This window comes from Corvus kubaryi, unplaced genomic scaffold, assembly GCF_017639235.1.
Source record: "Corvus kubaryi isolate FWS band 111438036 unplaced genomic scaffold, C.kubaryi_AGA036_p1.0 37394, whole genome shotgun sequence".
In the NCBI taxonomy this organism is placed as follows: domain Eukaryota; kingdom Metazoa; phylum Chordata; class Aves; order Passeriformes; family Corvidae; genus Corvus; species Corvus kubaryi.
Window position 1 is genome coordinate 4542066 of NW_024581133.1, and position 24938 is coordinate 4567003.

A 24938-nucleotide genomic window follows, 5' to 3' on the forward strand; every position below is an offset into this window, starting at 1 on the left:
ATCCTGGGCATCCTCCGGCGATCCCGGGCATCCTTCACTGATCCTGCCCATCCTCCTGCCATCCTGGGCATCCTCCGGCGATCCCGGGCATCCTTCACTGATCCTGGGCATCCTCCGGCGATCCCGGGCATCCTTCACTGATCCTGGGCATCCTCCAGTGATCCTGGGCATCCTCCGGCCATCCCGGGCATGCTTCACTGATCCTACCCATCCTCCAGTGATCCTGGGCATCCTCCGGCGATCCCGGGCATCCTTCACTGATCCTACCCATCCTCCGGCGATCCTGGGCATGCTTCACTGATCCTGGGCATCCTCCGGCGATCCCGGGCATCCTCCGGCCATCCTGGGCATGCTCCGGCCATCCTGGGCATCCTTCACTGATCCTACCCATCCTCCAGCGATCCTGGGCATGCTCCAGCGATCCTGGGCATCCTTCACTGATCCTGCCCATCCTTCATTGATCGTGCCCATTCTTCACTGATCCTGCCCATCCTCCTGCCATCCTGGGCATCCTCCTGCCATCCTGGGCATCCTTCACTGATCCTGGGCATCCTCTGGCGATCCCGGGCATCCTCCTGCCATCCTACCCATCCTCCTGCCACCCCGGGCATCCTCCAGCGATCCTGGGCATTTTTCACTGATCCTGCCCATCCTCCTGCGATCCTTCCCTTCCTCCAGAGATCCTGGGTATCCTTCACTGATCCTGCCCATCCTTCACTGATCCTACGCTTCCTCCAGCGACCCTGCCCATCCTCTGCCATCCTCCAGCGATCCTGCCTATCCTCCAGCGATCCTGGGCATCTTTCACAGATCCTGCCCATCCTTCAGCGACCCTGCCCATCCTCTGCCCATCCTTCACTGATCCTGTCCATCCTCCAGCAATCCTGGGCATCTTTCATGGATCCTGCCCATTCTTCACTGCTCTTGCGCATCCTCCAGTCGGTCCTGCCCATTCTCCACTGCTCCTGCTGTGGAATGAGCACCCCAAGCCCGGCTGTCTCTCAGCTGTAGCACTGAGTGCAGCTCCTGGCACAGTGCAGGACCATCCTGTACCAGGCTGCACTCAGCAATACCCACCCCTCACCTGGCCCTGCCGTGCCCATCAGCCAGCACCAGAAAGCATTTGAGATACCAAACCCACATCTCCTCCTTGTGTACCTACCACTTTGTTCCTCTTTGGGCTTTAGTGGTGTTTTTCTTGGTTTAATCATTTCCTTCTAGAGCAGAGAGAAGGCCTTGGACTGCTGGGCTTGAGACAGCACACCCATATTCCTGAGGAGCTGGAGCATCTTGTATAGCAAGAATGGCTTCACCTTGTGCTGGACCACCTTGAGGGCACTGATGTGAATTTTGGGCAGGTTGGCTTCCTGATCACAGCTATAAAACCAAGAGAGATTCCAGGCCAAGCTAGGTCCAAGGGTATCCATTAGAACATATCTGAAAAGTTTAAGGAATACTTCACAGGGCAAGTGCTTTTCTTGTGGCTTCTGGCCCAAGTTCTGACTTAGCAAACTTCTCCTTCTGTGATAATTCAAGAAAGAGCTGCTTCTGAATGGGCTGGAGGGTTTGTAGGAGCCCACAGTCCCAGGAAGGGCTTCCTTACTGTGCAGCAGTCTTTCATAATCCATGTCCCACAAAGAACTCTTGGGATATTCTGAAATAATCATAAATACAGTGAAACCTATTAAACACAAGCAGCAAAGAATCTCAGAGAGTTTGTTTCCTCAAAATATACGTATACATAACTACATTTAATACATAACTACATTTATGGATGTTCTGCTGCAGCCCTGGCTACAGATCACTGCACTACTTTGACAAACACTGAATGTTTCAACAGGCCAGACCAATAGCTGTGTGACAGATTTTTAGGTACTACAGTGTAATAATGATTATCTATAATTTTTCATTTAAACTACTGCTTTCTTTAATGCTCAGGAAAACTACCTTCATTATTAATACAAACCCTCAAATAGTGCACAGATTTCCCCCCCAAAAATAACCAACCCAATCCCCAACAGAAAATTTACTATTCCATATTAATTTTCTGAAAAAAAAATTTTAAGCTGTTAAAGTTGTTATTCTTGTAAAAGACTTTATTATACTTGATTAAGGAAGGAAACTTTTACATTCCCACTGAGCCATTTGCACTTTGGGTCCAGCCCCAGGGTCCAGCACAGACTCTACTTTTCCAACAGATTAAGGTTGGGTTTAAGGCCCCGTTTTGCTTTCTAGCTGCTCCTTGTCTCTGCCTGCTGATTAAAGCCATTAGTCTGGTGTAACCAGGTGAAGCTGTGGCTGCTCAAAGGCCACAGCAACTTCATCTTGCTGATAAAAGGTGCTGGTAAGGGACAATTTGGATTCTATGGAGCTTAAATTTTCTTCTAAGGCAGTGCACCTATCCAGCTCTCCTTCCTCCAGGCTGAGCACAAAGGTTCAATTCACACTCTGGGAATTGATCAATAAAACAATTACATGCAACATAAGTAGGCTGGGACTTCATGATAAGTAGGGCTGCAAACACTAAAGAAAGCTCTGATAATTAAAAGGGACAAGGAACCCAAAACTCAGTGGCATATTGCCAGAAGTGTTTGAAATGGTGAATGTTTTAATGTAACAGCATACTGCTGAAGGCTGGAGGTCATGTCCTGGGAGCCCTGGAATGTGCCTGAAGCCTTCCCTTTCATTTCTAAGCAGAGAACAAAAATTTTTAGACTGTTTTTCTGTTTCCTAGAGGGGCATCCCAGACCAGCATGTTTGAGAAGCTTTAGGTTTGTTGTTTATTCATTCGATTCAAGATTAAAGTTATCAACTTCAAGTAGTTGTGACTTAGGGTCCAGGGGATTGCTTGCATATTCTAATAGCATTAGTTAATTGTTCTACGATTATGTTGGAATTTCATGTATCAAAATGCCCATTTATGGCTGTAACTGACCCCTGGAGTATAACACTGTATTACTCAGTCCTAGCAGTTATATTTTACAGATGGTCCGCACAGAGGAGGACTTTAGGCACCACTGCCATCCCGTTGGGTCCTGGTTTGAGCCAAAGGGAAAGGGTTTTGGGGCAGATCCAAAGCATTCCTAATGGCACTGCTGCAGCAGAGTGACTAGAAATGAAACCGATGTTAAATCTTCTAGCAGGTCTGCAAGTTCCAAGAATAAACTGCCATGAAAAACATTATTTACAATAAGCAAAACTTTGGACCGATGTCTTCTTAGGTTAAGGCAGCTCTTAAACTAAAAAAGGCCTAGAAACAAAAGGAGAAAACAAACGAAAGACCCTCTGCATGCAGTCACCTCCAAAGGCACAGCAAACCAAGCCACCTATGTTTGCCTTGAAGTCCAAGTGTAATCCAGAGGCGTGTGTTCCTTCCGCTGGTTCTCCTGATAAAGCAAGGCTCAGATCCAGCGGCTCCGCGCCTCCTCCTCCTCTCCCGGACAGCCCCAGCCGGGGCAGCCCGGGCTGGCAGCAGGGCCCCGGTCCCGCGGGGGCTGCGGGAGCCGCTCCCGGCGCCGGGCACGCCCCGAGGGGCTCGGCCCCGGGGCTGCAGCAGCGCCTCCGCCGCTCCGCCTGCCCGGCAGCCCCGGCCCCGCGGCCCCGCTCACCGCAGCGCTCGCCACCATCGCCGCCCTCAGCACCAGCACCAGCCACAGCCCCGCAGAGCCCCCTGCCCGCCCCCGCTGCCCCGGGACAGCCCTGCCCAGCGCAGCGCAGCGCAGCCCGGGGATCCCCCCACGGACACAGCAAGAGCCGGGGCTGCCCCAGCCGCCGCGGGCAGCGGGGATGCTTCGGCCTCTGGAGCGAGGGAAGAGCAGCCCCGTCCCACGCAGGGCGAGCACAGCCCGCAGGGACAGCCGGCATACGATTTTACTCTAGAAAGCGACGTGATGCGCTCCCAGCCCCGCAGCCCCAGGCCCTGAGGACACCCAGACCAAAACACCTTCCCCCCTTACAGGAACCAGAAGGCAATTTAAAATTGACCTACTAATGGTGTAGGGGTCTTCTTGGAGTCGGTTTTTTTTTTAAGACAGCAGGCATGTTACCTTTACACTTTCTGCAAAATTAATTTGATTACTGCAGAAACCCTTTCAAAACTAGACATCGGCAAAGGAGCAGGGCTTGCTCTCCTGCTGCAAGGAGCAGCTCCTGCTTTTTACTGTTGTACCAAAGTTATGAGAACCAAGTACAACCTCCTGCTTTGACATTCACACCCATCTGACCTCAGTGTTACCACCGGACTTGGAAAACAACACAGACCGAGCAGGGAGTCTCTGTGCCTGACCTCATTCCCAACAGTGGAGCGCCCACCATCAAAGAGCCACCCTACCCTTACCCAGTGCCGGAGTACAAACGACTGCATTTCCAACACGAGAAATTTTAGAGCTAAAATGTTTGGAGAGTTCCACATAGAAGGATATACAGAAATTAATTAAATGGGCTTAACTGAGATCATTAGTTTGCGTTCACAAGAACGGACCTGGGGAAGAGAACATTTTCCGAACGAGAACAATCAAGGTTTAAGGCTGAATGAATAACCAGAGGAAGCAAACACATTGGGTCTCTACTTCTATGTTTAGCACCATTTAGAAAAAGCAAATGCAATACAGAGTTTATAGATGTGTACAATGCTAAGCATAAATACAGGTTTGGGTATTTGGAGTTCCAGGGCCAGCACCCTGAGCAGAGCTGGCACAAGTTACAGGAGTGACGTGGAAAAACAAGGAACAAAACCGCAGCAGAGGCAACACAGGTAACAGGCCCCCATGTGAGCACAAGTTAAATCTGTAACAGTTACATAAATTTTAAAAGGATACATATCAGACTCCTTGGAAAATGACACCTCTGAAGCTGTAACAAACATTCTTCTCTAGCTTTTTCAAAGTACAAACACTTGACAACTATGGATAGTAAACAGATGTACCACATCTTACCTTCCTGCAAACAAGCCATACATCACCTGTGGCTGTGCCACATGAACAAAAACAGTCAGTCACACAGGAAAAATGGACAGAGCATCCCCATCAACAACAAAATGTTAGTGATCACTCACACCTTCGGGAGACCCGTTGCATAATTTATCCAGGCACACAGAGCCATTTTTACAGTGACACCTTGATAGCACTAAAATATGCATTACAAGTTCTTGTAAAGGCCCACATTATACATTTAAATTACAGAATGTTAGCAGTTTGCTGGAACAGACTATTTTTTCAGCCCAAATTTGTTTTTCATAACTTCGCATCATCCCCTTTCCTATAATTTAAAAATTAAAATATTGGGGGAAAAAAATCAAAAAAATTTTTTTCCATTAAAAAAATGAGGACCTGAAATCCACTGTCATGGATGAAACTGCATCTTCACAAATTGGCCACATTTTTTCAACTAACAGTTCGCAGGTTGACCAGCAGTATTTTGAAATGCCTGAAACTTTGACACAAGTTTATAATGCAAAGCAGCTCACTATTAGCATTTATTTTATACAGAGCACACATCAGAAAATCATAAAAATTTCAGAATTCACTTAAGAACTATTGGATGAGAACAGGGCTACAAGGAAAACTATTTAAGGGAACAAACAGGTTAACAAATTACTGAATTAAAAGAGAGGGAAGATGATCCATACCGGTGGATCAATGATAGGTCATTAACGTTTTAATTAAGAGCAAAACACCTGTGTTAGTTTAATGCAGATGAACTTCACAAACCAAACCAGACAATGCAGAAGCCAGAAGAGGGAGGCCCCTCTGAGAATTAGTTAAGCAGGAATTCAGGCAAATAAAAGACAGTACAAGCGGAAATCCATGTTCAGTCAGAACACCATGAACTGGGGCTGCAAGTGCTGAGACCACGGGACATAAATAACAATGCTGAATTCATATTCAGGGTTCTCATTAACAGAGGAATACTGGCAAAAAACAAATCCAAATGCAAAGACAAGTCACAAAATGACTGGAGGACTTGGAAAAGTAGTAATCAAAAAATTGATTTATAGGGAAAAGGTTAGAAGTATCAGTCTGTTAAAGTAAAAGGGTAGCTACAAGGGGTCATGAGGAGAAGAAACTTTCTGAAGTTTCAGAGCAACACAAAGATCAATGTGGGTACCAAAAACCAGAGCTCATTAGGTAAAAATCCCCCAAGTCACTCCATGGACAGGCTGACCCTTCCAACATTACCTTGAATACCTGTACCACACACAGCAGCTTGGTTTCCACAGGGCTACAGTCCCAGGGAGAACACAGGTAGGAATGGAAGAAAGCCACTGTGGATTTCCGAAGGTACAATAAATATATACAAAGTCAGACAAGTATCTGCCTATTTATTTAAAATACAGGAGGGAAGTGCTGAGCTTGAGGTCGTGATTAGGCAAAACCTGACAATTTTGGCTGGAAGAGTCACCAGAGAACTGCTGGGGGACAGTTAAAAGTCACAATTAGACAGTACAGATGCCCAGATCCAGAGTCTAAGCACCCAGGTGATGTGGATCAGGACGCATGTCCTCATGTCTCTGAAAGTGAAAAGACAAGTTTTTCCCCTTTTGCACTAACAGGGGCAAGGCAATAATCAAAGACAACACACACTTGCAGCACAGAAAATTAACTGCAGGCCTGTTATAAGAATTCATAATAACTATGTTCAAATATTTCTTCCAGGCAGTGAATCATAATTTTTCATTACTTAGAACCAGCTGAACACCACTTAAACATAACCTCTTCATATTTCAGTTACATACCCAGGTTACTCTACCAAGAAATCTGTTTTTACACTTTCCTCACTTATGAAAATTATGCACCAAATAAGATTCCAAACTTGAGCAAGCTCTAATCCATGCATCCTTTATTCCATTACAATCACTGTGTTGCTTTCTAGCAACAGGACACAAACTGCAATCAATCGCGATCAATTTATACAACAATCTGAGGCTTACAGTACATTTAAGGCCTTTAAATTTGGAAAAATTAGACCTATGCTAGTAGTGTAACAATTTTTAAGTGTTTTGCATTTCTGATGCATAATCTGTGCGATTCCAGTGTCAAAGAATCAAATTACTTCTAAACTAAAAAGATCAGCTCAATGAAAATTTAGTTACATAATTCATCAAAACATAAATGTGTAAATTTTTTTTTTTTTTGTCCTGGAAACTTTATAAAACTTTAATAGCAAAATAATATAGGGATAAAAACATATTTTAACAAAATGTATTCAATCATATACAAACCAGAATTTTGCAGTTTATTGTAACTAGACTTAAATTAAAACTACCAATTAAGAATCTATGCACAATGTAAATTCAAATATGTACAGTACTTTTAAAAAGTCTACAGGAATGCTTTACAGAAGGAAATGTCTGTTATGGCTATTATTCAGACAATCTGAATATTAAAATGAGTTTTCTAGTAGTAAATTTACACATTTATTTTTAAACAAAAGCAGTTTTGTCCCTAGATCCTTTAAGAATATTCCAGTTATGTTTATACACGTAATGGAGAGGTCATTACAGAGTTTAGCCCCATATAGTAGTTTGTTTATTTTCAGGTAAAAGTATATTTAAATAATTCACTTGGGAAGATCAGTAAGTTAACAAAAGAACACTAGAAGGGAGGAGGGGGAACTTCATCACAATAACTTTCCAGTTACAATACCACAGCTAGAAACTGCACAGAGAAAGTACTCCCTTAGATTGAACCCATGATTGTTCAGAACAAGCTGTAGCTCGTAACAGTTGTGTTCCCCACACTGAGAACACGGTGGGGAAAAAGTCTTTGTAGGACAGAATTATAAATGAGCTGAAGTGAGACAGAGAAAACTGATCTTCGATTAATACAGCACTAGGTAAAAAGTGTCCCCATAAAGCAGCTAGGATTCCCACTTCCTTCAGGGCAATGAAGCTAAAAATTGTTGGAATTACAGTAGTTGACCATATTTGTGTGCATTAGTAGAATCATTTCCAGATATAAAAGACAAATTTCATCAGATGTTTGATTAGAACACCCTCAAGACAGGGTATTTCTTCATAGTATAAAGCTATTACAGCTATCCAGTTAAAGCATGTGCAAAAACAGGTAATTTCTTCCGTTCACAGTAACTGAGGTAAAATCAGGTAGGCTTCTTCAGGAGTTGGGAAGTTCATGAGATATGAACTGTTTTAGTCTCTCTAAGTACTGTGCATAAAGCTCTATGTCATTATGCCCAGCCCCTTCCACCCAGAGGGGCTCCACTGCTCGTGGACATCGCTCGTACATGGCCAGGCCATGGGAGAAATCGATCACCTCATCTTCAGTACCGTGGATGACCAGCACAGGAGAGGTCACTTTAGAGATCTTGTCAATGCTGGGGGAAGGAAAAGAAAGACACAGCTCAGCTTGGGGGTTTCTGTTTCATAACATTACAGAAAGCAAGCTTAACTATTGACACAACCCAGTTAACACTGCATGTTTTTAAATGGCTGCAGACCATTGGAATTGTGCACAACTGATATGAGACAAGGCTCATTCCCAAAAAAAAACTACAAAAAGGAGCCTGCATTGCCATCACCACCATCCCACCAGTGCTAACAACAAGTTTGAGTGGGCAGCATGCAAATAAAGTTTGGCACCCAAAAACCCCCACCAAAATAGTGACTGTATCCATCACCCAAAGCACTGTGAGGCAAGTAAGATTCCCTGGGACATTCTACATGCATGGACTCTTCTCAAATGACATATTATCACCTTCCAATTTAACAGCTTAGGAACTAATTAACTACATTCCAGTTGCAAGATTTCATTAACAAACAAACCAAAAAAAAAAAAACCTTGGCTCATGGAGCTTGAACCTGTCTTTAAACCCCCAAATTAGGCAGATTCAGCTAAAGGAAATCAATCTAAATACTGATTGTTTAAGTTCAAACAATGAAATAGAAAACTGGGAGAAGAGCATTACACAGGGATATTTAACTGCAAACCACAGAAATCACACAGGATTTTACTTTATGGAATCAGCCTCTTTGCCAGCTGTGACTGCAAAGTGGCCTTAGAGCAACGTTTTTCCTTTTGCCCAGCTACCCGTAGCACACCAATATAGCTTGAGACTACCTGTCAGAGAAAAATGGGTTCTGAGGGAAGGGAAGAGTGACAAAGGCACCTTCCCACCTAAGAGGTCAGGCCAGCAAACCCCAGTTATGAAGCACCCTGGTAGCACATGAACTTGCAAGCAGTGAACAGCAGCTTTCCCTGACTCTCCTCATGCAGGCGACAGCTTTTATTTCCAGACAGCCATTTCACGCTGGTAGTTACCAGTGATTCCAAATCTGGGTACAGACACCCTGTCCTAATGAACTCTCAGCTTCCTACCAGCTCCACTTCCATCAACAAATGGAGGAATGTGGAAAAATGAGTTTTGGTAACACTCGATTTGGTGGGAGGACAAATCTATTTCTTCATGGTAGCTAATAAAAGGTGTTTGGATTTTCCTGCTCCTGAAGAACAAGCAGGCATGCAATTTTGGCGTGACCATTGATTTTACTAAATGACCAAGACTGCTTAAAATGATTTAAAAAATACAGATGCCAGCATACCCTGACTTAAAAACAGGTTCAAGAAAGTTTTACGAAAATATAAAGTTAACTAGAAAGATGTAAACTGAAGCACTAAGCCTCACAGTTACAAACCTCAGCATTTAGTATTCTAGAGAACTGCCACTGGTATTCCAGTGAACAGCTGAGTGTAAACACATTTCTGTCTCTCTCTCTGTATCTCTCAAAAAACCCCACAGGTTTCATGCCATTTAAGGTGCTATTTAAAATTAAAATGCAGCCTATTTCACTTTTCCTGCCTGAAACTTCAGCTGTGTGCAACTATGATGAATGAAAAAAAAATCCCAATATAAAAGAGGTATCAGAATAACACAAATTTTGTTCTTCCCCATTTTCATCCCAAAATTAGTATCATAGCCAAATGTAAATACTTTATAATCCACATGCTATATAAACTGAAGTTTCAAGCCCTTGAAAGGTCTGCTGTGACAGACCTATCAGCTACATACAGCTACAGAGATGTTCATGCATGATTTTTGTGGCTAGACACTAAGTTCTCATTTATTGTAGGAAAGCCCTTTCACTTCAGTATTCATATAATGAAACCATTTTTTTTCCCATATATTCACAGACCATTAAGCCAGATAACATTTATATTTTGCAGAAAATTGGAAGGCGTCCCATTGCCAACTCAGCAACTCATAAAGCAGTATTTAAACTGCACATTAGCCTTACTTAGTATTCTCAGCCACACAGCTCTGCAGCTAGAAGAATCTAGAGACCAAATTCTCATGGAGTCCCCAACATAAAACGAACATAATAGCAACTCACTGTAGGTGCACACAGAACTGTTTTGTTTCCCACTGTGAAGACAGACAGTTGAGCTGCACACATTCATAAAGTGCACTGCTGTTTATTTTCACTGCTCCCAGTACCAGGGAAGTCAGAGTGACAGCAATGAACAGCTCAGTAGGGCAAGAACAAAATACTCAAGTGCTACAGCACATCTGCTGTCACTGTTCCCCTTCCCACTTGTCTTTTTTAAACTATTATTTGATTTGGCTGGTAACAGCTAATCACTGTTACTTCTGTAATCAGAGCTATGTTTAAGGCTTTGTTTTTTCCTCTCTCGCAGAAGCATTTGTAAATATTGGATTTCAGCTTTGAGGATGATGAATGAGCTGGAGTGTAAGTGCTTCAAATTCAGTCTGCACCTCCAACAAGTTAATTAATTAACTAATAATCTATTTCAAAGGATTCTAAACATGGGGACTGGGAGAGCCACTACTACTTCATCACCATTCCTTCTAGCTGTTCTGGCATACAGATTCATACCTACAGCCTCCCACAGCTGCTAAATTTAATCTGTTGTAACCAAAATAAAACAAACATAAGAAATGCAATGAATATTCCTTACTATACTTATCACAAGCATGACTTCTGAAGCAAAGCCAAGTTTTGCCCAAGACTTCAGTGTGTGTTTTATCTTCTCCCTTCCATGGACCACTACGCTTTTTACCTGTGCTTCCCCCTGCCCTCCTATCGAGAGACTGGCTTCCCCTCTCATACTCTCCCATAACGTAAACTGGATCAAATGAGAAGTTCTAAAAGATTCCTAAAATATCTCCTCTTCCCATGACCTCTCCCACACCCAAATACTTGGGTACTCTTAAGTCTGTTGCAATTGCTTTTCCAGTGAAAATTGCACTATAAAAGCAAACGTTTTGTCTTAAAACCAGTTGTATATAGCTTTCTAGAGCTTCCCAAAACAAGCTTAAAATCTTCTAAAAGACAGGACAGGGACTTTGTTTTGGTCACAAAATCAGGGTCCTACAAGATCTCCACCAGGGAGAACAAATACAAGTCTCGGTATCTACTTACACCACCAGTCCCTTTTAAACACCTACAGAGCATGGGTGACTATAGGAACCCCCCCTTGCAGCACTGATACATACCTTGGGAAAGCATCAAAGCAGTAGGTTTTCCTGGTGTCAGGAAAAGCTACCCGTAATCCAGACATCAGGGGAGAATGGAGGATCACTGCTGCGCACTCGTACCGAGATGCCAGGTCTACTGTAGGGACAGTACCAATGCTCTGACCATACAGGATAATGTTCTCAGGACTAACACCATACCTGCAGAGAAAAGAAAGATCCCTTTAAAAAAAAAAAAAAGAAAAAAAAAAAGGCCAAAACACATTTCACATCACAGATGCAAAAACCAAACCAACCAAACAAAAGTAGAGGATAAAACCCAAAGCATCCCTCCTATCCTTTGTGGGTCTTTATTGCTAGGAGACATGAACTTACAAGTTTAAATTTCAAAACAGTCCAGCAAAGCAAACAACCCAAACATTACACAGGCTGAAGAGAGCTATCCTCAAAGAAGGAATGGCAGTTTGGTCATTAATTTTCACCTTCTTCAGAACACCTCTTGTCGTTCACTCCACAGCACAGCAAATTATAAATGAGACTTTCCCCCCCCATCCAGAGTCACTCTCAGGAATTTCAGCTGGATGTCCTAGAGGCTAACAGCCCTTCCACCATTAAACAAGACAGTTACTCCTCTGCCCACCTTTCATTCCATGTAGTTGGAATAAAAAGACAAAACTGCCTTGCTAGTGACACCAAAGACAACAGGTCTGTTCATTTTTCCAGATTCTGATCAGTATAAAATATTCCTCATTTTTCTTTTCCAGTTCAAAACGTGTCAAGTTTATTTTGTAACTATAAAAATACATCATTCCATAAAATGCAGGGTTCATAGGGAGTTCATAGGCTCCCCAACATTTCAATCCAGTCTATAAAACTGTCCCAGCCTGTGCGTTGCTTCACACTGCAAAAAAAGCTGAGAAAGAGACTAATTCAGTTTTCATTTAAAGTATGCAAAATAGAAAGGAATTTGGAAGGGGCACAGGAGGAGGTGACAGTGGATAGGAAGAAGTGAAGAGTATTTGCCCACCACAACTTGTTAGGAAAGCTGCAAATCAAAGCTGTTACTCAATTATAAAGTATTTACCCAGAATACTTCTCTCTGTAACTCCACCTCTCATTGCAAGCTGTATAATTGAATGCAGAAGAGAACATGTATCTAGTAGAAAATTATTTGTGTAAAACCTGTCTTTTGGACAGCCTACACCATCTACAGTCCTGTGGTCACTGCTGTGACAATGAAAATCAAGCCCTGCAGTTCAGGCTGTACCCCATGTACACCTGAAAGGTTTCAATTTCCTTGCATAGCTGCTTGCAAGGTGTACAGCACGCCTGGAGAGTACTTGACTTGCAAGCAGCTAAATGATTTGGTATGCGCAAAAGAGAAAATTACAATGGAAGAAAGATCAATTAATAATTAAAATTAAGAATAATCCAGTAATAATCGTCCAATTACAGGCTGTCAAGATTGCCTCTTTTTATGATGAAGTATAACTAGACTGGACTGTAGCCCCTGTGAAACTGAAATTTTCTTAATATTTTTGTACAGCTGAGCGTAAGGGTGCTTTTGGCATCTTCTGTTATATGAATAAGCAACTGTATAAAAATATCTCTTTGGAGTAAAATTTTATCCTCTTGGTAACCAAGCAGCAGCTCATGCTGGCAGTCTGTCACCACAGCCACAGCCTGGTGCTTTTGAAGAGATGTTGTGCAGCTCTTTTAGCAGACTTTTTTCTCCCTTAGTGTTAGATATGGTCCAGCACACAGCAGGGCCTGGCTGGCTTGGTTAACAGGACCTTGGAACAAAGTCTGGTCCTCACAGCCTGTTCCAGCTGCTGGGTGGGGAGGGCTGGAGGCATGCATCCAGTCTATCTGCCAGCTGTTGCATGATATTAAAGACGGGCAGAAATGCATCAGCATCAGGGACATACAAGAAAACAGGACTGGAACGTGATCATCTACATGGCACTTCAGTGGGCGTGGAACGACATTAATGCTGGCAGGTTCTGCAATGTCATCCTGAACTGCGGTATCATGATAAATGTGAAATTCCCTTTCTAAAAGGTTTACAGTATAAGCAGAATGTGGAAACAGATGTTCGAATTAGAATCAGAGGATAATAGGACAGCACAGGGTGGCCAGAGAATTCAACACATCCAATTGCCTTAGTATGGCAATCTTCTTCAACACTGATCTGGCTTTAGACTCACTCCTTTTGATGTTAGCTTGCTTCTGAAAACATCTCATGTTGTAAGGGGAGTACCTTGCTATTGGGGCAATAGGTACACCAGAGAAAAATCTGTTTCATAGTATGCCAGTTAAACTCAGATACAGTCTACAGCATCATTTAAAAAGCCCAGAGATATGTCTAAACTTAGAGTAGCTCTTCATCACCACAACTATTCAATATCTAACTCCAAAGAAAGGCAATGTGACAATTTGGACAAAATTAATAACTGTAAAAGGGTATTAGGACACTGAGTTAGTGCACTCTTAGCCTATTAGAGCAAATGTCTTTTCTGCTTTACACTGCTACTGACTGACAACTAAAAGAATCTCTGGGCCTGTTTTATTTAGGGACACTTCCCCTTTCCAAGAAGGAAGCGTTACTGTAACAGATTTATCTTTTTAAGCCCTTTACCATCAGGTCATCACTCAGCAGACAAGACATCGAGCTTACCGCAAACATCAGCGGAAACAGCTACATGTAATATTTATTTATTGTGAGGCCAAAGGACACAGGACAACTCATGAGCGAAGGCCATTAATAAGTGAGCTGTGCAAAGTCCTTGGAGCTGAGGGCCAGGGCTTGGCTCCGTGATCCTCTGCACCCTCAAAAACACTGCCCAGTGGTGACTCAGCAAGCACAGCTCAGCCCAGGTACAAACTCACCTGGGGGCTTTATCTTTAAAACCCAACATTCTTAAAGCAGAGGCCGGGTCCCTCCCTCACTTTCTGCAAACTTCCTTGTATCAGATCCTTGCACAATAGGAACAGAGATACAGAAAGTGAAAGAGAAGGGAGGAAGCGCAGACATGGGTAAGAAGGCGGCAATGAACGGGAAACTGGGTGACACAGAAAAAGGGAAACAGTACGGTAGAAAAAGGCAAAAGACAGTCTGGAAAAAGAGGAATCCTGTTACAGTCTGCTCTCCTATTAAGGAAGAAAGTCTTTCCACCAGCTAAACAGCAGCTCCTAAAAATAACTTCCCTGAAACACACAAGCTTTGGTCTCTGTGGAAACAGAGCTCCATCCGACAGAGCAGGAGAGCCAAGTAAAATTTCTGGATATGCTTGGACACTCCTCCTGTGGAGCCCATGAGAGAGTTCTAAACAAGCAGGGCAACACCACAGTATGGAAACCAGCCTTCAGCAAAGCCAAAGCAGGAAACATCTCAGTTACCATGGACATATGCAAAACCCTGATTTGACAAAGGGGGAAATAAAAGAAGAAAAAAGGGCAGGCATGCTTTTTTCCCCAGAGGGAACTCCATTACTGACAACTGCAGCTACTGCTGTATAAATGATGCAAACATTTCTGCTCCCCTTTACCCACAAATACTTCCAGGTGGCAAAGCTCAAAGCTCTCCAGCCTATTCCACTCTCAATAACCCACAAGTACTCTCTGTGGCATACAGATTACATTTATTTGTGCAGAAAACCCCCCAGCAACCTTCATAAGCAGTACAGCTCTCTGTACCTAGAGCTTCAGGCCAGGTCTAGCTAAGGCCCCAAAACACTCCACAGTCTATAGTAACAGTAGTTTGGAGTTTTTTTACCCATGTTACTGCCTCAGTTAATACAAATGAGGTTTACAGACAATTCTAGTCTCTCCATGAACTACATGCACAGAAGCTGGTTATTAAGAACCCACACTCCAGACTCTTCTACTTATTCCTTCACAGCGTAATGAGAGACCTCAGTGACGCCAGCAGATCAGTGGGATACAGAAGACTGGGAATATTGCTGACACAGAGCACAGCAGAGGATGAGACAGCTACTTCTGGTTCACCTGCTGGGCTGCATGGCTTGGGCCATGTCCCTCCTCAATTTCCTCATACAACAGCGATGATGGCACCCACTGCCATGCAAAGTACCTCATACTTTCTGGCTGACAGCACTATGTGCAAACTATGTATTATCTCAAAGCATCTTTAATTATGAGCCTAAGATACTGAATCCCTCCTCCCCACAAGGCTCCAGCTTTGAGCCATAGAGCTGGAAAGTTTACCATTGCTATTTTTACTCTCTCCTTGCTCAGTGGAGAGTGCCAGTGGAATGCTGCTGCAGGGACTCCAGACATGTCACAGCTGAAGCCCTGCAACGTTCATGGCCAAAGCATCAGCATCTGTGCCAGTCCTCAAAGGTGCCAAATACATATTCATTAAGGAGGCCAGTCCTTTTTTCAGCCTTACTGAATCCATAAAGTTAACCTCACCTTGCATTTTCAGTTTGAATTTTTGTATTTGCTGTCCCATTATCCCTTACCTGAACTGGAAAGCATAGAGAGCAGCATGTATTCAGCAACAAATTAGTTTTCAAGAATGGCCACAGAAACTGTCTATGCAGAGCATTTTGATGGCACAAACCCCATTCCATAATGCTGTTGAGACCTAGTGTTTAACTGCTACTAAACTAAGGCAGCAACTGATGGGCGAGTTCTTCCTTACAACACATAAAGTACATAAATTTACAAGGCCAGGAAAATGAGGTAATCAGCTCCTGCATTCTCACAAGGGGACTGAGGCTGAAACTGGGCACTCCCCTCTCCAGCAAACACCAATGAAATAAATCATTTTCAAGACACGAAGAAAAACCAGCATATATCACGAATGAGACAAATCATGCCACAATTTGGAGGAAATAATGACTTCTAGAGTACCTTTACTAGAATATACATGTGCTCAGCTCTTCATAAGCTATTCAAGTTTCTGTTTACACAAACCCATTTGTCACAACATACAACTCATCATCTTTTCAAAATGCATTATCTCTAAGTTTAATAATCCAGAGAAAGTTACATCACTTGTTAAGAACCACTGATAGATATTGTCCAGCATCATTATACACTTCCATAAGATATCCAATGTACATTTTCAGAAATAAGTGGCTATTTAATCCTGTATGAATCTAAAATTCTAATTTTGGGGGTAGAAAGAAAAACAAAAATCCACAATTAAATAAATCACACATGCAGACTGCATATCTTGACTATAATTTTATGTTGTGTGACTTTTACATTAAAATACATCAACACTAGCAACTCAGTCAATAATGATTATTGAAAGAAATTGACAATATCAGAACAAAACACAGAATTTTGCATTGTGCTTCAGCAAGTACCACTCCAGCACGTCAGCCAAAACACCAGAGAAATTACAGCAGATTTTCAGTCTAAATGCCAACACTAAATTGAGAGGAAGGCATTAGATTAAGGATTTTTTGAGTTAACCATAAAATGAGAAATGTCAAATGAGAAAAATCAGATTTCAAGACTCCCAGGAAACCCTGGCACACAGCAAGTATCCCTGTGCCAGTTTCTTTGAATCCACACAAACATCGGTCTAAAATTCTTCACTGTTTTACTGACACTGACGCTTTAAATCATGAGATTTCCTCCTTCTCTACCTTATTCCTCTCCAGGCCTACAAGTACTATGCAATTCAAGTTCAGGTACATCACACTCTCACTTCACGTTTCCATGGTGCTAAGAGCCAAAACCGGGTTGTACTCTGGCTTATGAAGCTGCAAAAAAGAGAGACCAATTTTTCTGGCATATGTTCCTGCACACTGTCACAGGAGCAGATAAGTAATTCCACAAATGTGCTCACTCTCAAAATAATTTAAATGGCTGACAGAGAAACTTAATCAAGGAATCCACCACAGTTTTATATCACTATTACTTTTACTACCACACCAGAGAGTCATTTGGTTATGCTATGGGGAAACCCCAGTGCTAACCAATATAAGCTAAGTGACAGTGGAATTACAGAATGAACCTATGATTCTTGAAAATGCCCTCCTAAAGGCAATTTTGGAAGTTATTAGCAAATACCACACTACTACAGGCTTGCTGGACTCTGTGACTGTAATGCTAATCCAGTGATGTACCAGCTCCTCTTTTCATATAAATAATAAATGGATCAAGTGGAAGCAACTTCTAGGTGCTTCTGAGGGTGATCATTTGCCCTGCAGTAACTTAATTATACCAAAGCATGAAATCCCTGCAACTGGTTCTTGACTGCTGTCCTGTGACAATCAGCAGTCTGTTATCAAACACCGAGAACTGTGCTCACAGACAAGTCCTGACAAGAATATTGGGTATCACTGGAGATATTGAATATCATGGGAGAGCTCAAGCATCCATGACAAAAACAGGGATCTACACACTGCTGAGTGGTGAAGCCACTGCAAGTTTGCCCTGAACAACCAGGGTAGGTAAAGTGGTATTTCATGGCATTCCCCACTACAAACTGTAATGAGATTACATTTTAAATTAACTGAATTATGCTAATCTGCATTGAGTAGCTTTCAGGTGACATGTGTATGACTTCTTTTTTAATCCAAATAATGCTAGTTTGTCTAAAAAAATGCTCCTTTTTCAAATACAGCCTTAAGTTACCTGTTGTTCATCTGCCTCAAATATAGGCTCCTGAAGATGTCACGTTTTGAAGTGGGAAACACCTTCTCTAACTAAAGTTAAACTGCTCAGGACTCAGAGCCAAACCAAGTGCTCTTGAACAGTAAATCCACTCCCCTCCTTTTTTTTTTTCTCCCCCCAGCTTCACCATTACAAGGAAGTTCCTTTTCCCCCAGGCAAAAAATAGGCAGTCTGTGTTTGCAGATGTATTTGTTTTAAGGAACTAAGAAGTAAAACCTCCTTTGTTTTCTCTTGTACTGAGGAACTTCAACTGTATTTATAACATGACTTTTCAGCACCACAATAACCCAGGATACTGATTTTGGTAGATGATAGATTGCTCATTTGTCTACCACATGAACTAGCAGTTTTATGTATAAACAACAAACAGATTTGGAGCAGTTGCTTCTGCCTGCCTGAGAGTTTGTTGGGTTTTTTTTTGTTCGGTTGTTTGGGTTTTTATTTCCCTAGATAGCAGGGAAGCAGGAAACAGAGTTTTCATTAAATGTGCACTGAAATTTAAGCTGGAACTTGTGCCACAGGCATGCTGATGTAATAGAATAACTTAGCCCCTACAAGCATTAATTCTTTCATACTGAGTGAAAGCAAGAAGGCCACTGAGAAGCAAAAGGGACTCTCGTAAAACATCCAAGACAAACGAGCAATGATGTGGCTGAGCCATCTGTTGAACTCCTACCTTCACCATTCCACTGCTTTATGACAAAAGGAGAATAACACTCCAAACTCAGTGCACACTCATGCAATGAGAGGGAGTGAGCACCTTCCTAAATTAATTCCTAAATAATCCCCTCTAAATGTTGGGGGGTTGTTTTATTTCTCTAATCACAGGGGCAAATACAAACCAAACCCACTGTAAGTTGAAATACAAGAAGCTAGGGAAATAGGATCTAAACATAGATATATTCAAACAATTCCCACTGCCCCCAACTTTCTTTGCTTTAGCACCCTTAAAAATCCTCTGGGGTTCTGCAGTCAGCCCTGGCACAAGATTATAGTTTTGAACAAATGTGGGAGCTCTCTACTCATAATAGTTTCTTGCTTCTTGCAAAGTGCTTTCTTAGAGCAATCTTGATTCACACCATTTAGTCCCAAGACACAACAGGTAAATGGCATACAAAATGAATTTTTTACTCCAGTTATCTTAAAAATAGAGCACTGGAGTTAACTTTAATGAAGTATTTTGCATTAAGATGCTGTGTAGCAAATAAACCTGGAATACAGAAGACTGGAAACTTTTGCTGGCCACTGAGAACCATCTTTATGACCACAGCATCAATAATTCACAAAAACTCAGTCAGCTACATTCTAGTATGTACTCTTTACTGCAAGCAGTGTACAAAACCTATACAGTCATTCTCTGAAGTACATTTAAATAAACAGAGAGCAGAAAAAATTCAGCTACTTTCACAGAGAAGCTCAGTCTGTAGTATCTTCTGAAGGAATCCATTATCTTCACCCTCACTGTCTATCTCATCTCATCTCTCTCCTGCTGGGTTATTTTTACTTCAACTGCACACATATCTTATGTTCTAATACAGCAGAGGGAAGACAGATGAGTATACTCCTCACAACACTTGATGTGACATTAAAATTTCAACCATGTTTTTACTGTTGCAAAAAGCCTGCACTTTCACACTGGGCATCCTACACTCAAAACCTGAAAAATAATGTAAACTACTTCCTAAAATTGTGCTCCTAATAAGGGCTGTTATCAAAACCAAGAAACACTTGATGATATCCATGCACTTCAGTTAAAACAAGTATGTGTCAACTAACACAGAAACTGATTCCCTAGGAGACATTAAGCAAACCTGAGTACAAGTACTAATACTGATTATTCATTCCCACAAGTTTTGTGCCTTCATAGCTGTTTCTTCGATTTCAGCTACTTCCAAACTGGAGAGCCTTGCATTACTCCTGAGGCTGAAATTTCACAGTGAGCCAATGCATTTTGGCTCACCTCCCAAGCCCATCACATAACCCTCCTCACCAGCCTTGGCTCAGCACTGGGGAACTGAGGGTTTACAAGCCTGGAGGAAACAATCTTGTGGCTCTTCCACAGTTCTCAAAGCATTTTTGTTCAGAAGCACTGTATTATTCTTTTTCCAGCATTTCCATCTGTTCATTGAAGCCCCTCTGGCACCTCTCTCAAGCACTGCTCTTGCCAGGACTCTTCACATCAAACTCCAACTTCCTGATGTATTTCCCTTACCCCTACACACCAGAAGCACCACCAGGTGAGGCCACCCTGCTGTGGCACTAATTGCCATGAGCTGCACCTATGCAAGGCCTAAGCCTCTGACTCATGAGCTGGGATTATTTATGGGAGGAGCACAGTGGCTTTTGACCAGAGCTGCTGCCTGTTCCACCCATCTCTGACATTTCTCCCCTTCCACCCGCTACAGCCCAGCTGCTCATAAAGCAGGGAACAACTGCTCCAGCGCACAAACCAGGACAGTCAAGACAGAAAGAAATGCCCTTTTCTTTCAGTGTACCACACAGTGTATTAGCTGAAAATAGTTATCACTGTATAAGCATAGGATGAAACAAGACCAATCTAATGGATCAAACTGCAAAGCTCACGCAAAAACGTCACACCAGAAGGTTTGCACAGCTGGTTAGTCACACACACTGTAACTCATAAAAAAGGTATTCCTGACCTAAGGATCCAAAACAAGAAGCATATATGTAAATTCTGCTGAAGGCAGTTAGTTGCCTGGATGCTGTAGCAGCATTAAATGGTTTGCTCATGCTGGAATTAATACGTTGGAGACTAATATTTGGAAGATTAGGTGAAAAAATTCAAAGCAGAGCACTCAGAAACTGGTATCTATAGATCTTGGGCCTTGAACTGCTCAGGTAATGAATCCCACCACTGTTTGAATGCAACTAACTATTTTCTTTTGTGTGGGGGGTTTCTGTTTCGCAGTTTGTTTGTTGTTTGGGTTTCTTTCCATTCTTGCCTTCTGTTTGCATTCTCTTTCATCTGTTTATTGTAATCTTGTTTATGTTTCAATCTCTAAGTAAAAGCTATTTCATCTACAGGTTTTACTAAGAACTTCACATTTTCAAATATTAGCAGCATTAAATGAATTGGTTTTGCTATGATTATTTGATACAGCTGGCAAGCCATTAAATGTGAAATACGTAGCACCGATACAGCATTTTCCTTACATCACTTACAGACAACTGTAGCTGTATCTAAAACACAAGATGGTAGAAAAAAAGATTCAAGTGTTATCTCCATAATGCTAACAGAGGAGAACAAAGAAAAAATTCAACTGTCTACACAAACAGCAGGTGCTTGTAGCCAAAATCCTATTACAGCCGACATTTTCACACTGTTCTTCAAAGACCCCTGCAAATCTGAATGCTGTTTCTCCCACAGAGCACCAGAGCTGGAGTCCAAGAGGATTACATGGGAGCTGGAATGGATAAGGCCTTGGAAGAATGCAAGCAGACAAACTGGATGCAGCATTTCTTCCATCCAGAAGCATTAGTGCAGCTCAGGCAGTGATTTGAGTCTCCAACAGAAAAGAGAAGAGGGAGCAGAAAGGCAGGATTGAGAACAAGAATGGCAGAGAGGTCCTGATACAAAAGTGGTCCATGACAGTGAACTGGTCCAGTGTTCCTAAAAAGAACCAACAGCAGATGAATGCATCTGTCCCCAGAACATGAGTCTTTCAGCAGCCAGCATTGCATGAAGATGACTCAGCTGGCAGTACGATTTCTCTCTCCTTTATAGACTTACATTAATATGCTCAAGCACTGTAGAAGTAAGTTATTAAGTAAGAATGAGCTTCTCTCAAAGAAATGCCATACCTCATAAACACTGAAGAGCTCTATAGAGAAGCCCAGTGAAGAAGTCTCATGGCCTGTGCTATCCAGGAGGCCGTACATCCCACTCAGATAGTCCTCTTCAATTCCCTGGAAACATTTCATGTCTCTTTGAGCTACTCTACCCATTTCCACAGACTTGAAGAAAGGCAGTATTTTCTTTTGATTTAAGAATCAAAACAATAGGCGTTTCCTCTGCAATTACATGTCTCATGAATTATAAATAGGAAGAAATCCTACTTGGCTAAGTGACACTGTAACCTCTATTTTTCCCTACCCCATGGTAAGTGGAGAAAACACGTACCAATTTTTTATTTGCTCAAAACACTGAGCTTTGTCACAGTGTGAATCTGCATACATTTAAACATCTGCTTTCAAAAAGTGCCAAATTCACAGCCTTACAGAGAAACACAGCTCTCTGATGAGTCTCTCCCGTCTCTCTCAATTATCCATTTTCAAGCAGATTCATTAAATATTCTAGCAAATACCAAGAATGGTAAATGGCAAATGTAAGATGACAGTCATTTCATGAAAGTGATTTATTACCTGAAAAGATTCATCCAGCATCTTTTCAGAGAGAAGAAAATCTCAGTGTTCTGTCTTTTTCTGTGCATTTTTATATTGGCACTCTTGACTTTTAAATCAGACTCTTCTATTCCTTTCTTCCCAAGCATCCTCATCTTGCACATGTTCCTTTAATGAACTTTTAGCACAATCAATGTTCAACCCCCAGTAACAGTCAATATAAACCTAAGATGATTAAAAAATATATAGCAATCACCAGGATTAACAGTACCAGATGTTTTAGAACAGCAGACCACAGATAACTAGTTCAGAGCTTAAAAATCAAATTTCCTAGCCACAGCCTTTATCACCACAAACCCAGGGGCTAAATCCCTCTTCCCTCCTCCCAGTAAATACTACTTAGAATTGTGTACAATAAAATTTAGTACAGAGTCAAAGTTTCTGCTGTGTACTTCTGTTTTGTTGAAGTGCTCATAAAACCTGTCTTGTGCTCACTAAGGACCTGAAAAGATAGCACCAAAAAACATAATTTATTACAGAAACATACATCTGCATTTAATGATATGTAGAAACATTGCACATCAGTAAACTTAACCTGTCTTAAAGCAACAAATGCTATTCTAAAAAATGGGAAGGGTACTTCTGTACATTTAGAAAAGTACTAACTTTCCTAAATTCAGATGAGAAAATTCATTCCTGGAACCAGGTCATATATACTTGTTCAGCTTATCCAGCTGTCTTATCTGGGATCATCCAAGTCTATGGAGTAAAAGACATTTTGCCCAGATTGTGTAAATCAAGAGGTTTTTAACAATGATCAAAGAGCACACTTGCAGACTTTGTTTTCTGCCAACACACCTAGTTAACAGGGCCAATTGCTTTTGTAGTTTTTTCGGTGAAAGATTTCTTGCTAGTCAGCTTTTTTCTCTCAAAAAAAGGATGCTTACCAAGCAATCACCAGCTATGCCACAAGAAGCAGAAGTACCTTGCAGTGGATCAAGGACAACTGTTAATGCAATCACTTAAGGTCATTATTTCAGCTGATGCTAAAGGTAGAAACTGATCTGCAGCTGCATCTTAGAAATTAAAAAAAAATAAAAATGAGAAGAAAAGCAGCTTCCTGATGTTATTCACCCCCCTCTTTGTCTCTGATGCAGTCCTCGTAAAACATGCAGGCTCCCTACTTGACTGCAGTATCACCACAGAACAACTGGTTGTGCAGGAAGAAATGTTAGCAATTCCAGTCCATGCCACACCAGCACTTAACTGCCTCCCAATAAACCAGCACAGCATAAGGAAGTCTTGTACTGCTGGTGTTCCTGTTTTTGAAATAACAGATAACAGCACAGAAGTGTATTAATGTCATGTAGGTTTTCTGCAGTTCACCATTCCACAACATGGCCACTTTCACTTATAAGCTTCTACTCTTTCCTCCCCCAACACACATTTTTCCTATTTATGCACAGTTGTATTTTACAAATGGATATAGTGTTTCCCTTTGTGCTAATACCATAGAGCTTCCAAGAGAGAGGCAAAATAGAAATACTGAATGAGAATTTAAAAAAATATTCAAGGAGAAGTCTGGTCAGTTCTACAGGGAACAACATGAAAGAACATAGTTCACTTGGCCCAGAAAAACTGGGAATAGTGGAAGGATGAAAAACAGAGTAACAGACAGCAAACGATGCCTGCTAAATCCTCCTCTCCCCCTCAAAATTTCAGTAATTAAATGAGCTAAGTTTAAGCTAACACTGCCAGCTTTATTTCAAATTAACACGCAAATTAATGTACTAAAAAATTGAAAATTGCCATGAAAGTCAACCGAAGAGGATAATAAACTTTAGTGCAATTTCTCCTGCTGCTGAAATGCAACAAATTCAGAACTACATCCAGGTAAGAAATATCTAAGATCCTTAGGTTTTGTGTTCTTTATTATGAACATTTAAGAGGATTTTTGGATGGAAAGAGTAATTTCCTGAAATAATGGGAAGGTGCCAGATTCTATTTGTGTCAATAGTATCTGTTCAATGCTCTACACAAAATGATCTACAGATCTAAGATGAGCTTTGACAGAAGGACATCCAGTTTGGAAGGTGGGATATTTGGCACCAGATTCCTTAATCTCAGGATAGAAAAGAACTCAACAAATCAAGGAGACTTTACAACCCACTCGCTCTCTATAAAACTCTATGAACATTTAGGATTTATGACACTATTATCTTTCAAGATCTATCAAAAATTCAGATCCAAATTATATTCAAGTACGTTCCGTCATCTTCATTTTTTATTAATGCAAATACAAATCAGAACAATTTCTTTTCTAAAAGCCAACTTTGTGCCTGTATTCCTTTACAGATAGTCATTCCTGCATCATCATATTGATTTTTAGTACAAATTTCAAAGAGAGAATAAAGAACTAATTGTACTGGACTTATGCACAGCAGGCTTTAGAAGGGAACATCACATTACAT

At 41.7% G+C, this 24938-nt stretch overlaps 1 protein-coding gene across 1 annotated transcript in view; it reads right to left on the reverse strand.

Moving 5' to 3' along the window:
- Window positions 1-6820: 6820 nt before the first annotated feature.
- Window positions 6821-24938, reverse strand: part of ABHD17C (abhydrolase domain containing 17C, depalmitoylase) — a 28324-nt gene continuing 10206 nt past the window's right edge. Inside the window, exons 2-3 of the mRNA XM_042039275.1 lie at window positions 11470-11649; window positions 6821-8331 (exon numbers count right to left, since the gene is read on the reverse strand). Coding sequence (XP_041895209.1) covers window positions 8112-8331; window positions 11470-11649 — 400 coding nt within the window. The 3' untranslated portion in view covers window positions 6821-8111. The remainder of the gene's footprint in view (window positions 8332-11469; window positions 11650-24938) is intronic.